The 15,033-nt window shown below is 33.4% G+C and overlaps 3 protein-coding genes across 4 annotated transcripts in view; 1 reads left to right on the top strand and 2 right to left on the bottom strand.

The window, feature by feature from the left end:
• The window catches only part of LOC132911702 (uncharacterized), a 39,896-nt gene extending 34,793 nt beyond the window's left edge, over window positions 1-5,103 (bottom strand). Inside the window, exons 1-2 of the mRNA XM_060968547.1 lie at window positions 5,042-5,103; window positions 4,767-4,894 (exon numbers count right to left, since the gene is read on the bottom strand). Coding sequence (XP_060824530.1) covers window positions 4,767-4,826 — 60 coding nt within the window. The 5' untranslated portion in view covers window positions 4,827-4,894; window positions 5,042-5,103. The remainder of the gene's footprint in view (window positions 1-4,766; window positions 4,895-5,041) is intronic.
• LOC132911696 (lateral signaling target protein 2 homolog) overlaps window positions 1-8,223 on the top strand; it is a 179,981-nt gene extending 171,758 nt beyond the window's left edge. For both annotated transcript variants that reach the window (XM_060968543.1, XM_060968542.1), the window contains one exon: window positions 1,287-8,223. In XM_060968543.1, coding sequence (XP_060824526.1) covers window positions 1,287-1,363 — 77 coding nt within the window. In that variant the 3' untranslated portion in view covers window positions 1,364-8,223. The remainder of the gene's footprint in view (window positions 1-1,286) is intronic.
• Window positions 8,224-8,361: 138 nt separating this feature from the next.
• LOC132911687 (facilitated trehalose transporter Tret1-like) lies at window positions 8,362-12,918 on the bottom strand. The gene is made up of 3 exons (XM_060968490.1): window positions 12,643-12,918; window positions 12,328-12,403; window positions 8,362-11,828 (listed from the first exon to the last, which is right to left on the bottom strand). The coding sequence occupies exons 2-3, from the start codon at window positions 12,377-12,379 to the stop codon at window positions 10,450-10,452; spliced, it is 1,431 nt and encodes a 476-aa protein (XP_060824473.1). The 5' UTR covers window positions 12,380-12,403; window positions 12,643-12,918; the 3' UTR covers window positions 8,362-10,449.
• Window positions 12,919-15,033: the final 2,115 nt, after the last annotated feature.

Raw genomic sequence — 15,033 nt, forward strand, 5'->3', positions numbered from 1 at the left:
TCCTATGCGGATGATACGTCGATCGAGATCTCTCACGAACCACCCCCAGATTACTATCAGCGAACGGATAATTGCCACATGTTATGTCCTTCGGAAGATCGTACGTCCTTTTATCCACGAAACTCCGATACAATCGGCTTCCAGCTGGACGAACATTCTTCAGCCTTTTATTTGTCGAGCCCTGACGACGAGCAGCGACCGAACGTTTCCTCCCGCTCAAAAACCGGTAACTTGAAACAGACCAGAAACAATTCTGAACTCGATCAACGTTCCAGTCGACGTTCCAGCGTACAATCGAGTCGCTCGAGGACAAACAGCTGCAGCAGGCCAACACCGTTAGGTAGGAGACAATTGGGTCATCAGACTCTTCGATCGATGAGAAACGCACATAGTTCGTTACCGTTCGTGTCTAGTGATGTAACGTGACGATTTCGACCTCACCGATTAATTTTATTGGCTGATTAATCGATAGGATTGCTTCGTATCGGAAAGAATTTCGGCTAAAACTAGATTGGTTTATCATTGTTGCACGCCAACCCATTTTTCAATTTGCACGCCTATAAAAAATTGATTGATGAATGATAGGCTGATAGAATCGGGTATACTTTAAATACTGGATAGGTTATCTATTTCCTTTTCTTTCAATTTCACCAAATATTTAAATGAAACAAATTATATCGAGAAATAAATGAAAAGTAGCAAACGAAAACGTAATGACACAAAAAATCTTCAGGCAATGGTAGAAGAGGTAGCTCAAGTAGAAGAACGAAACCACGAAGAGGGAGCACCGCTCGTAGAAAGGATTCTGTCCGACCCCTAAAAACGGAAGCAAAGGATACGCAGAAAGTCCTAGAAGATGCTCAAACTTTAGAGCAGACAAGGCGCCATCGAAGAATCGCTATGATCATCCTGGGAACATTTATTTTCTTTTTGGCGGCTTCCGTTCTCGTGGTGGTGGTTACATTAACTCACAGCACATTCTTGAGTCCGGCTACGGGCTCCAAGGAACTTGCTGAGCATCGAGCTCAGACGTAAACTATCATTTTCAGATACTATCCACTAAAATAGTTTGAAAGGAATTGCACTTTTTCAAAGCTACTGCATACGTTCGATATTGCAACGATAACAAATTCATACAGATTTTCCTTTGATGCAACTATCGCGCTATCGATTAATACAATGAGTTATAACAGTATTGATTCTCTGATAATTCACATACGAATAGGTCAATGCAAATAATGCCAATTACAAATCAGTTAACGATACACTTTCCTAATTGGTTTCAGTGCGCAGAGAGAACGAGGAACTGTTGAATTCCCTGAACAGAGTTTTCGTGACCGAAAACTCGACAATGCCTCTCTAAAGAAGACGTTCTAAGGCGAAAGAATGGCTCGTTTTGATGCGCCTTTTGAAGAAGTTTGGCAAGACGACAGAAGAAAAAGAGAGCGAAAGAAGCGGAAAAGTATCGTGAGGAAAAACTTAACTTCGAAGTGCCAGGATCAGAGGTCGTTTCTCAAAAGCAGGCAAAGTTTTATTACGATTCCATTTTACCCGAAACATCTTAGGTATAGCGGGGAACAGGTCGAATTTAATTTGTCAATGTCGACGCGGTACGAGGCTAATTTTTCGACTCGACCGATAAAATACGAATTTCGAACTATCTGTATAATCAGATAGAGTCCTATAATTTTAACCTCGTTCTTTCCAAGGTACGTCCATCTCTCTTTTTCATTGAATTATATAATTTGGAGGACATTCTCGGGAAGAGTCAAGTATAGGTATAATCGCGTCGAGAATGAAAAAAGCGTATTAAAGAAAATGAGAAAAATCTGCAAAAAAAGTTACTCGCGTACATATATATACGTCGCCTTTGTTAGCTCGTTATTGTTATTGGCGCGGTAAATGGATGACCGTGTGAGCCTTGTTACGATATATGAAACTGCGTTGTACGTTCTTTCAATGCACGAAACTTTTATTCGAAATAACAAACGTAATCCGACTCGTTTTGCGGAATAGATTTCGTATACCGACAACGAAAAGAGATGTTTAAAAGACGTTCGTGAAACTCGATTTAAATTCCTTGTTGGAAAAAGAAATCAAAATATCGGTATTTCTGCTGTTCTTCTATGGATATGTGTAAATGATAGTTTGTTACAGATTTCCCTTTACGTTTATTCTTATTTCGTTTCAAGGTATTACATTAGTGAACGAAATTAGATAAAATTATTTTCTTTTTTTTTTAGTTGTACAACACCAGATTAAAATCTATTTCAATCGTGATTTACTAGCTTTAAGTGTTATATAGTAATCCACATCAAATTATTAATGATCAAGGAATAACATTATGGATTTATCTATCCCTTTTTTAAATCGTTAGTCTTTCGATCGTGTAGATTTATTTTCACGTAGAACTGCAATGTATTTTTAGAATTTTCATTATAAAAGTCTTCCACTTTAGAGGAAATTAACGTGACAAATAGTTGCTAGGAAGAGAAACTGTTCGGTTCCTTTTTCCCAAGGAATATACTCATGAATGACAGATCTTTCGAATTAAATATTTATTACGAAGCATTGATCGTTAGAAAAGTAGCCAGAGTAATCGTTGTTGTCAATTGTTTGTAAAATACAAGCTGTCGGATGTTACGAGAAAGGGCGTTCATTAAAGAATTGTATTATCTTAGTATCGCTTTAAGGGGAATTTGAACAAGATTTAATTAACAAGAATATTATCGCGATTAAAAAATTTCTCTGCTTGACAGGATTCTCATATTCAAAACTTATTAATTTTAACGATCAGAGAACGGTCTTCTTTGCAAAACGGTTAAACAAATATAATTATTTGTACTCCTATGCACTTATATATTTTACTGTACGTATATGCACAGAGAGTTAATTTGTATAAAAAATTATATAAAATAATCGTGATAATTTTCTTGTTAATACATGCAATTCACCCTTGGATAATAGTATTATATCGTGGTTGATGTAATTATCGCACGCATAATTGAAATCGTGCAAAATAATACAAATATAATGTGCGAGATGATAAATTTATCGATGATTATAATGTTTGATTTTGATTGTTTGTCCATAAGATGCATATCAACATCGGCTGCGTACCAATGAAACGATAGTTTTATCGCAACTATATTGTTCGAGAAAATCTTATGCATGTCACATTTCTTATCGTCGTTTCAGATTTAGTCGCAGTCAAAGGATAAATTTGATGATTGGCAAGCATCGGTATAACTTTCATCGTTTAACTACGATATAAGCCGGTAGTTTCTGAGACCTCGCCTTTTAGAAATAATAATTTAACAAGTAAAAGGTAACTCTGAATTTTGCCAAAAAGAAATCGTAAATCGTAAAAGGAACATTCGACACGATGTAACGATTAATTGATAATTGTCGAAACGATGGATCGAAACGATGTCGTACGAGAATTCGATTTAAGAGGAATTAATTAATAATTGACGTAATGTACTACTATTTTTCTCGATCGAAGCAAATCGATCTTTCACGAATTCAACGCGTGCGAAATACGACACGTGTGTGATTCCGCTCAATCTGAACAAGTCGAGATAAAAGTTACTTTTCTAGTGTATACGTAATTAATTCGCATTGTACGTGTACACGATTACTATTGATTAAAAATCGAAAATAATATCAATGAAAAAAAGAACACACACACACATATATATATATATATATATATATATTGATACGTGTAATTTGTTACACGAAGAATAAAACAATATTGAAATAATCGTGTCGAAATATGAACGAACCGTAAAAGATAATGTTTACTAGGTTATAATTCATACGTACTTTGTAATATCGAATAATACGCGTTATTAGAGATTAATGATATATGTTATATGAATATTTAGTTTAGTATAAAATATTAGCAATCACACTATGAAATGATATTTAAGCATAATTCGATAAATGAATTGTTTTATCCATCGATACTCGACCAATTTCTATCTTGTCAATTCTTGTCTTTTACGCCGAATTATCAATTTTGCTAATATACTATTTCTCTTATTATTCTAAAGGCAGCCGTCCTCAAGAAATGTTGCTCTTCTCAGGAGACGGAGAGGTCGAACAGGCAAGCTTATGTCGCGAGATTCTTCGAAATTAAAGATCATATTCAGAGAATGATTTGTTGATAAAAAATTTCATTAAAATTATACGTAATAGTTCTGTAAGCCTTTTCTCCTCTGTAGGCTTTTTGTTCCTTATCAGATCATTTTCTTCGCTTCTTTCAATTATCAGTAGCACAGCCTCTCAAGCTAATAGTCAATTCTTTATCATGGATTCTTTAAATGTATTTGTTAAGATCGATTCGATATTATTTTCATGCTCGTAAAGGCACTCTCTGAATATGCATCCTAGCGCATTCTATTGAAATTGTTGAATAGATAAGTTAAATTTTTAAAGTATAGCACTCTCTAAAGAAACGTTGTATAGAAAACAATGGCCGATTATCGAGGTATTATCGAAGCTTTCGAAAATGTATTTGCGTCGCACAATCCATCATCGACCCTGCTCGTCGATATTTTCCAATATCTCGTAGGACTAGGTGATTGTATCTCGAGAAACAAGGGATTATCGACTTCGTAAGATGATTTTTTATCTTCTCTTCTTTACGTGAAAATCGAAAATTCAATCGCGACGAGTATAATTCTCGACGACCCGTTGCACTTTGTTAGATGATGAATAAAACGTTGTTACGAACAGTGAGTGTAATCATCGGTACTTACGCTAGCTACGTGTAGAGTTACAACTGTAATCGTAGATCGTTCATACTTTGTGGCCGGCATTGTCAAGACAATTTCGCGGTCAATATGTTTAGTAGGCCATCGCTATAGATATTTATCGTGCGTATTTTCTAAAAAAAAATATAAGACCCGTTTTTCTACTTGAAACCGACCCGGATATTTTCGGTATTACGAACAAGCAACAAATGTTAAGTTATTGATTTCTGACAGAGAACACAGTTTAATATCAAAGAGGAAGAAGAGGATAAATACAGTACTTCTTGGAAAAGTGATCGTCAAGGGATCTAATTACGACCAACTAACCGAACCGAGCTACTATAGACAGACTAGGTCTATCTTGCAATCTTATGGATTTTAAACATCATGGAATGTTCTCTACCAAGCGACACGTGGCGTGTAAAAAATTGATCGCTACAGCCTATGCTCTGTCGTAGCGATCTTGCACGACGTGCGTCATAATTTCACATATATACCTATAAAATATGCTAGTTGTAGAGACAAATTGAACATATTACGTTGTGTATCACACGTGTAATACTGGTCGTTGGTAGAGTATTCAGAATAGAATTCGTGACGGTTCGTGTGCGCTCGCCACTGGAGGAACTCGCATCAAACCAATTTTCGAAACTATGCCTTTCATACAGTAAGTATGTCCTCTTATCTAATCTCCAGCATCCAGCTGTTCAAGAATTTAAAGCTTGCCGAATAGGAAGTTTTATTCTGGTGAGTTTGCTAGGAGACGCTAAGGTTTAGCCTAAACGCATCTTCCTTTTTCTTTCTCATTCATTCGTCCTTTTCTCTATTTTCTTTTACATCTTATATTTGGACGGCAGTTTTGTGTCCATAAAAAATTCATTGCAATCTTAAAGAATTGTTATTCAAGCCAAGAATGCTGCTTGTAGCGACAAAGAAGAAACGTGACGAGGAAAAATGTGATCACTTATGCCAGAGGTACTGTGTACAGTATAAATACAATATTATACGCAGACGCATAACGAATGATTTTCATTTCTCTAACAAACGAGTATAAAGTTTCCATTAGAATGATGTTACTTGCTTTTTCTGTTTACCTTGTTTATTCTAACAATATTTCTACAATTTATCGAACATTAATTATGATTTAATTTCATACATTAAATGTTTCATTCGTTATGGTTGAATATTTATAATGTCATCTTTTACGTTTAGTCATTCTCGTAATTACTTTAGTATTTTATAGGCAATATTTTTAATATTACCGTCAACAGACTTTTTCCAACCGAGAGAGAAAGTATTTAGCATTGCATAGCTTGTGATATGCAACGTGTACGTGTGTGTGCGTCTGTATATACGTGGGAATGGTTCGAGTATAAAAAATCCTCCTAACGTTCTCGGTTGAGGAGAAACGCAGAGATGCAGATTTAAACAATTTGGCCTAACGCGAAAAGTTTCTGCCGTTAGTTTCATCTTCTGACGAGTGTGAATCTGTAATTGAGAAGAGCGATGATGTGGTCTTGATTCACAATACGTATACAGGGTGTTAAAAAAAATGAAAATCTGGAACATTAACAGCTCGGTAAAATTATTAAACAGTGCTTAATAACATAGAATCAATACGTGCATATTTATTGTTGCAACTTTTTTATCCTTTTACAGAAAATTTATTGATTTGATGCCCTGAATCGATGAAACATTATTTATCTTTCTTGGTTTTAGCTTTTAAATTTTTTATAACACCCTGTATATTCTCAATGCGATAATCTAGACTAGCGTGTTGTCGACACGGTGACGTAGGAGCGCTAGTCGTTAGTAGCGTGCACATTTACATAAATTACCATTTCAGTAAGTTGAAATTTGTATCGGAAGTAATAAGTATCTCGATCTTTAGATTTCGTTTATATTGAATTAAGCGGAGAAGAGATAAAACTTAACGAAAAAACATTGAAAATTCACGCGAATTTTGATAAAGTCTCTTAAAACAGTAAATTAATATTGTAAAACATATATTTCTTTAATTAATCCTGAGAAAGGATCCTCGCTCGCTCTGGTTTCTGTTCAGTTTTGTATCTCGAAGAGATTCGGGACACATTGGAAATACGTATTACGTGAAATAAATTTACAAACGTTTATAGTCCCATTAGGCTTTGAAAAAAATGATATCTGTTTGTTTTTGTAATAATAATAATAATAATAATCAATAATGTTGCACACATACAGTTAAATAATATGGTAATAATATAATATTGTAATATAGTAGTAATATACATACTGTAATGAAAGAAACGATAATTATTAGGAAAAGATAACTGCTAGGGAAAAAATGTTTAGTTTTATATGTCCAGATAATCCTGTTCCTACGTCGCCAAGAAGTTCACAAATGTAAAGCCAAGTACCATTATAACAATATGTAAGATAATTGCGATGAACTTTCGAGCGAGCAGTCTAGCCTGTATGGAGACAACGCGTGTGCCAAAGTGAAAAAAAAGTCATTATTGTATCGAAATAAAATTGTATAAAGCGTCACCTTTTCCTTCGACAATCAAAATGCAGTGTATGTTGTATCGCGTGCATATTTTTGTGCAATAAATAAGAACATATGCCAATTTATCGCTCAGAATGCTTTACATATGTCGTATTGAAAAAAAAGAGAAAAAAAAGAAAGAGAAAGAAAAGGAAAGGAAAAGAAAGAGGGATCTACGCATTGTGAACGTGATGCAGGAACTGTTTCTGGTATTTCTAAATTGCGAAGTGATTAATTTTTCAGGTTCCATTGCTCCCGCTTCTTCTCTTGTCTTCTTGCGTTTCTCTAAAGGTAGAAAAATGATCAAAAATGCAGTTGCTCCTTTATCATTCGTCTAGAAATTGAAATATAAACCGTTTCCGTTCTTTCATTTTCTTAAAATAAAATTTAGGTGTGCGATTATTCGAATTTTTCGTTTCTTCGAAATTTTGCATTCCACTCGCTGTAAAAAGATAAAAATATTTATTTAGGAGGTAAGTAACCAGCAAAATCGAGTATCGCAAAATCGTATTGAAAATATAGAAATCTAATTACCGTATGCCAGCGTAGAATATTATGCATTTTCCAATAAAATATTGATCAGAAAATGGGTTTCGAAGTTTTAAGAATAATGAAACGAATTGTACGATCTAATACGATAAATCTGAATTTCTTCATTGCGATCACACGCAACAAGCGGTTATTTTATTCAAAGAGATAACACTTTATTAAACATTTCTATCCACGACAAAAAACGAGTACGTTATTAATACAACAGGCATAAGCAGAAGGATTTATCTTAGGAAATCATAATAATAATCTCGAAAATGAGATGTGTATCATATTGACGATGTTGTAAGATGTTAATGGATGAAATATTAAGATTTATGTTTCTATATTGTAATAACATTTATGTATAATGGTTATTATAATGCAAAAAATATACATACTAGTTGTCCACGTTTACATTCTCACTATGTTTCGTTATTTCCAATTCCAATTTCTATTTACATACTCGTGTGGTGTTTCGATACACCGTATTATCCATATTTATGTTTGGCAATGAACGAACGAATTTGTAAATAAAAGAATACTCAATTTTCTTTCAATCAATAACATTTATTGTCAACGTAAATTGCAAACTTCTACATTGTAGAAATCTGTAAGAAATACATTTTAAGTTTAAGTCTTGCACCCTGCCTTAAAGGGACTTGTAGAGAGTCGTGCAATTGCGTGAACATAACATTTTAGAATAAGAGTAAAACCATTTTACAATAAGTACAATTGTGCTTCATGATATTATATAAATTCATTACATATGCTATCGACAAGCGGATAAAGAATCGATGTAATAGATGTTAATATCGATTCGATCATACGGTTACTTTATGATAAAACCACGCGTTTCATATGCAATGTTTGTTGTCTGCTATTAGCGACGTTAATGATAAGAAATATTTAATTATAATCGGGCCGATTATATTCTGCGCCGAAGCTATTCTTATAGTAATATGTTTCACCCTGCCTAAAAGGGATAAATAAAGTTAGTCATGCTACGGTGCTCACCTAAATCCATCTTGCATCAGGGCCATTGGTGCGCGAAATTCTTAATACTCGCGATAATATTCGCGACGCGCTTTCATAATATATTTAATCGTATTATCATTCTTGCACCCTGCCTGAAAGGGATAAAAGATGGTTCTAATCACCAAACTAATCACAAGGAACATTTCAGAATCTTTGTATTTAATCCGTAGACTACTCTGGCACTTAAAAAGATTTGATTTTCGTATAGATATAAAAATCGGTTAAATTAAAGTCATATTTTTATTAAAGTTGCGTTATAGTCGTATCGATTAAACTAATAGTTCGATTAAAAGCAAGCTACTTGGCATTTCGCTTCTATATATTTTGATAATCCACGGATTGAATAATTTCATAAGAATTTGATAATTTCGTTATTTCTAAACCTGCCATCGTAATAAATCAGTTCAGTATTTTACCATAATGTGACGTCGTTTGGCAATAAATAAATATGCGCTTCACGATTAATTAAAATCTATCAGTCTCAACGTTTAACCCTGCCTAAAAGGGAAAGAAGATGGTCATGCGAGTGTGCTCTTTTCACAATTGGGGCCCTAAGTAACGCGCACTCATAATACAACATTATTTCTGGAAATTTTTACCAACTAATTTCCAGAAATGATGTGTAACAAAAATTCGCATTTGTCCTCCATTAAAATTGCTTCGGTTATTATTAGTACTGATTAAGAATTCATCGTACGTTTCATGCGAATAATCTAGATAATCGATTAATATTCACATAAGTGGATAAATAAGTATAATTGGTCGAACAAATAAAAAACAGTCGACAAATATTCGCATAAATCAGTTTTAAATCACGCTATCTCTTTTTCATTACTTATTTTCGGAATGATGTACGATTTCTGTGTAAATGTTTGACTAACAATAAGAGATATATGTAGTACCTATGTTTCTTTCTACTAGCGTAGATGATTTTTTAAATGAGTTCACCAAGAACGTGCACTGTCTTCGCTGATCAACGATGAAATTTTAATCGAAAACCTTTTTAACAATCTTGTTATCTTGACCGAAGCAAAAAGTTCCTTCATGTGGAATATAAGGGCCCTCGCTTAAAAAGATAAAATCTTACACCCTACACTATTATTTAAAGAATACAAAGAATATGTCGTTTTTCGGAAAATTTCACTTCTTGGTATTAGAAACAATAAGTTAAATTACCTCTTGGATCGAAATTTGACGAACGGCCTTGACATTTCTCGAGCTTAAAAAGAAATTAATTTCAGTCTAACACCAAATATACTTAATACATGTATGTGTCATATAGATTTCAAAAAATTACGAGAAAGACGTACTTAAAAAAAAAGCTGTTCAGAGATTTTCGATATTTTCACTGAAACGATGGCTCTTTGTCCGTTTTGAATATTTTTCGATACGTTCCGAAAATTCAATGATATTTCAATTTCGTAAAGTTGATATTGTTTTCACTCTTCATTTTCCTCGGCATCAATCTCGCCCTTTCGTTAACTTTTAAAGGATTATATTATGACAAATCGAACGCCAATTGATCCTATTAATCATGTCAAGTTTACCTGGTTAACTTATCAATAGGAATCGAAACCATCGTTTCATCATTCACCTAATTTAAGCCAGTGTGTTAACGTGGATTTTTCGATTATTTTTTCTGTACTTCTGTTGCTTTTTCTTTTTACAATTTAATTCCTCCTGTATCTCTAACAACGATTTTCCTTTAGTTTCTGGGACCATAAACAGTATAAAAACGATACCAAGAAAACAGCTAACCGCGAACCAACCGAAAGAGGTGTAAACACCGCAAGAATCGGAAATGACTTGGTACATTTTTGAAACAAAGAACGCCAATAAAGATGCCCACATATTTGCTATAGATACGGCAGCTCCCTTTACGTTAGTTGGAAAAAGTTCTCCGAGCATCATGTAGGACAATGGATTCAAACCTAATGCGATAATGAGCTCGTAAAATATAACAGAGGCATGAAGAACCCAACCAAAACCGGTCATATTCATTAACATGTAGTGTTTTAGCAGATAAAATGTTCCGGTAACTGTTAAGGACAATCCACCGAGCAAAGTAGTGACAAGAAGCAATGGCCTTCTACCTAATCTGTCTACTAAAGCTGCCGCACCGATACCGGCTATCAACTGAAGAACACTTAGAACGATCACTGCTATCCCAGCGGATAAATCTGTATCAGCCTCCTCGAGAATTTCTTGAGTATACGATTCTATAGCGGCTAGACCACTGAATTGCAGAACTAGCTGGAGGCCGAAACTGATTACAACAGCTCTTCTATTACCTGGGGTGTTGAACAGATCCCAAATGTTTCCTTTATCGCTGAGGTCTCGCAATACGGTCTTTTGCATTTGTTCTATATCTTCTTCTAACTGATCCTCCGTCGCGTATCTCTTAAGACACTTTAAATTATTCATCGCTTTATCTTCGCGATTTCTCATCAACAAATAGTAAGGAGATTCTGGCATCCAACTAAACGTGAGGAAAAAGATTATGGGGATTACAGCGCAGCTGTAAGCTAGACACTCGTACGACACGAATGGGCCAATCGCGTGAGCGTATAATTCACCAAAAGTTACCATTAACTTTATGAAAGACCCCAGAGATCCTCTGATCTCCTTATCAGCGATTTCACCGATGTACATAGGACAAACGACGTAAGCCACGCCGAGCCCTATGCCGCCGATGAATCTTGAAATGTAGAGGACGTAAGGGCACCAGGCTACGATGATTAAAATCCAACTAATAGTCAGTGGTATTCCTGCAAGCAGGAGGCACATTTTACGACCCAGTCGATCAACGATGAAAGCTGCGATAATATTGCCAGGTATCGAGCCGAGAAGAACGAACGAAGCGATCCACGAGGCATCGTCCGACGTTATTGGCATATAGGACTCTGAAGACTTTAATTTTGGTAGAATCGGTGATGTCCAGCCTATATGAGAACCGGAAGTTGCCATAGATAAGGTGGCTGTACCAGGGAAAAAATGAAAATAGAATAAGGTAAATAATCATAGCGGTTAATAGCTTAATCGATTAATAAATGAAAATAGAGATATATTTAACTATGGAATCTATATTCTGATCTTGTTTTGTTATCGTGCCTACTTTTGCGAGTCGAAAATAGTTCTGCGATTTATGTACTTGTAATGAATCTTTCTTCGGTTGAAAAAAACCACGAGCAAATATTACAATATATTATTTTTTGTTTACCAACTTTATAATTAATGACGTTTGTCATATCTATTAAAATTAAACATTTAATTTATTAAATTGCATAAAACGATACGTTTACATATGCCAGCACTTCATTAATTACACTTAATGATCAACGTAATGTCACCGGTATAACATTAATATTAAAACCTTGTTGGTTAGTGTAATCATTACAACAGCAATACATGGTTATTATTAAATAAATGTTAAAATGAAAAACTTAATTTCTTCTTTTGCTAACGGTTTGTAATTACCTGTAATCGCTGCTAAATATTGCGGCCACCACTTAATGCGCGATTTGTTCATCTTTCTTATTTCTTCTTTTACGGACTGTAATATTTCACGAAGTTAGTACATATAGTTGAATTAAATATTATAAATTATAGAATTTATATAAAAAAAAAAAATACGAAGTCATTCCCATTTCATCCGATAAAATAATTTTTCATCTAATGGAAATATTTTCCTAAATTATCGATTAGAAATATCGGTCAAATTAGATTACAGGGAATGGAAAATATTCATTAAATTCTGATGAACGATTAATAGGTATTTATTGCGATATTTACAGAGATAACGATGAAACACGACGATGCCACCAGGAAGAACGACGGTTTTACGCTCTTGTTCTTCGTACCTCTTTCTAAGACATTGTGGACAGAATGGGAGTTTAATCACGATGTACTACACTTTATATGTCGGTTTATCAGTTTCCCTGTTATCACAATCGAATCTTACGTAGACCCCTCCTTGCGACTAGTGAAACCTATTGATGTTTTCGAGACACGGAAATAAAAAGGAAGAAAGCTTAAGAAGAGGAAAAGAGAGAATTTGAGGAGGTATACGCTTGAAGTATTTATAACTTGGGTATTTATTTCTTCACTTATTTACTTTTTTAAATCGAACGGCCTATTAGAGGTTTGCTCAACTATTTATTAAAAGTTATTAATAAAGATTTTACAAAATTTATCGAAAGACTCAAGTATTAAATATGTAAAGAATTTCTTTTAATATAAAAGAAACAAAATCGCCGTATACTCGGTAATATGTTAACTTTTATACAAGCGTATCGATTAATGTGACTGCTGAATATATGTATACTTCTCCGTCTTCAAAACACAAATGAAATATCAGTATATTTTTCTCAACAGTGCTAAAATACAGGCACCGTTGAAAAGTACTAGAGTGAAATGAAATGTTAAAATACACAGTGTTCTACTTTAAGCATCGACCGTCCTGACGTTCCACTGACTTTCATTGCATTGATGAAACTACACATCGTATACACAGCACTTTCATAGTATGAAATTTTAATAATACCATTTCTGTGAGAAGTAGCCGTCCATTTATAGACACAAATAGTCCATTTATAGATATAAACTTATTATGCTTACTAAATTGTGTAATTGAGAACACGATATAATGTGAAATACTATTAGCAATATTAGAGAAAGAAGAAACAAAGATATTAGAGAACATAGTAATCTAAAAATTACAATGTAAACTGTATTTACTGTCGAATACAAGCATCAAGATTGCAAATATAAAGATTAAACAAGACTGATAACGAATCTAGTAATTATGAAACATTCATAGTTTATATGTTCAATGTATTAAAAATAGCCGAAGCGTAGCAGCTATCTGTTAGACAGGATTACGTACCATCAGGGTACTTCATTTGCAAAATATGTGTCGAAAAGATGAGAACAATATGAAATATACATAAGTGAAAGGTTATAGTAACGAAATAGAATATATAAATTATATAGTTTCCTAGAATATCTAAATTCGTATTTCATTATAGTATCTCTTATCGGAGGAACAAAAAGCAGAGAAATGCTATTAAAAATTAAATTCTCACGAGTTATTCGAAGAAGCTGAGTCATTGTAAAAAACGAAGGTTGCTGTGGAAAAAATAAGAACAGAATCCAAGTATTTCCTCTTTAAAACTCGCAAAGATGATTTCTAACTGTTTTGACAGACATCGTCCAAATCTTGTCGAACAGTTTTACGAGAGTACGATTTTCATGATGAAATTCTTCATAAGATACCATATATCAGCAAAAGTAAAATACACAAAGTAAATTTTATACAATTGAAACGATTTATACGTTACTCAAGGTAATATGAATCGAAACAAACTAATATTTTAAAATGAGTACAAATTAAGTACTTAAAAGAAATACGTCATTTTTCGTTGTCAGTTAATACACTCTTAAAATTATTGTTACAAATATTTATTAGTTCATTATATTATACACATAATTTATTACATTATGTATTAACAATATAATTGTTTTTTAAATAGTTGCAATTATATCTTATAAATATGCGAATTTTCCATTTTGTTCATTTTGAAATTTGAAAGCACGACAAACAAACGACAAATGTATTTCATTGTGATGTTTAAAATTTATGATACTGAACGTTCGAACGGTAGTAACTCAAATATCTTCCAAATATTTTATAAAAGTCTTATATATAACGAGCAAATAAACATACATACATATGTTATCTCTGACGTTTAATTTGAACTCCGTGTGAAGAATATTTAATCTTTGCACATGTTATCGTGATACATTTATGATAGCTATATTTTTGTGTCATGGAAACGAACTACTCTTTAGAAATGTAAAGAACATTCTACGTCGAATTTTAACTTACCTTAGCAATTACAAAACGTAGTTATTCGATAAGGACAAACACATTCATATAAATTATTAAGCATCCTAATTTAAAGCCTATCAAAGCTTTATCAATTTATATTTATTAAAAAAAATTACTTTTATTTTTTCAATATACATTTTAGAATTACATATTACTTGAACCTTAAAATTATGAAAACGTAATTCATTCTATTATATCCTCTACCTTTTTCTTTTGTATAAATAAACTAATACAGATTAACACATATTATAGTGCATTTATAAAGAAATATGTGTGATGAATGTGTTTATCAG

Source organism: Bombus pascuorum, chromosome 11 (genome assembly GCF_905332965.1).
Source record: "Bombus pascuorum chromosome 11, iyBomPasc1.1, whole genome shotgun sequence".
In the NCBI taxonomy this organism is placed as follows: Eukaryota; Metazoa; Arthropoda; class Insecta; order Hymenoptera; family Apidae; genus Bombus; species Bombus pascuorum.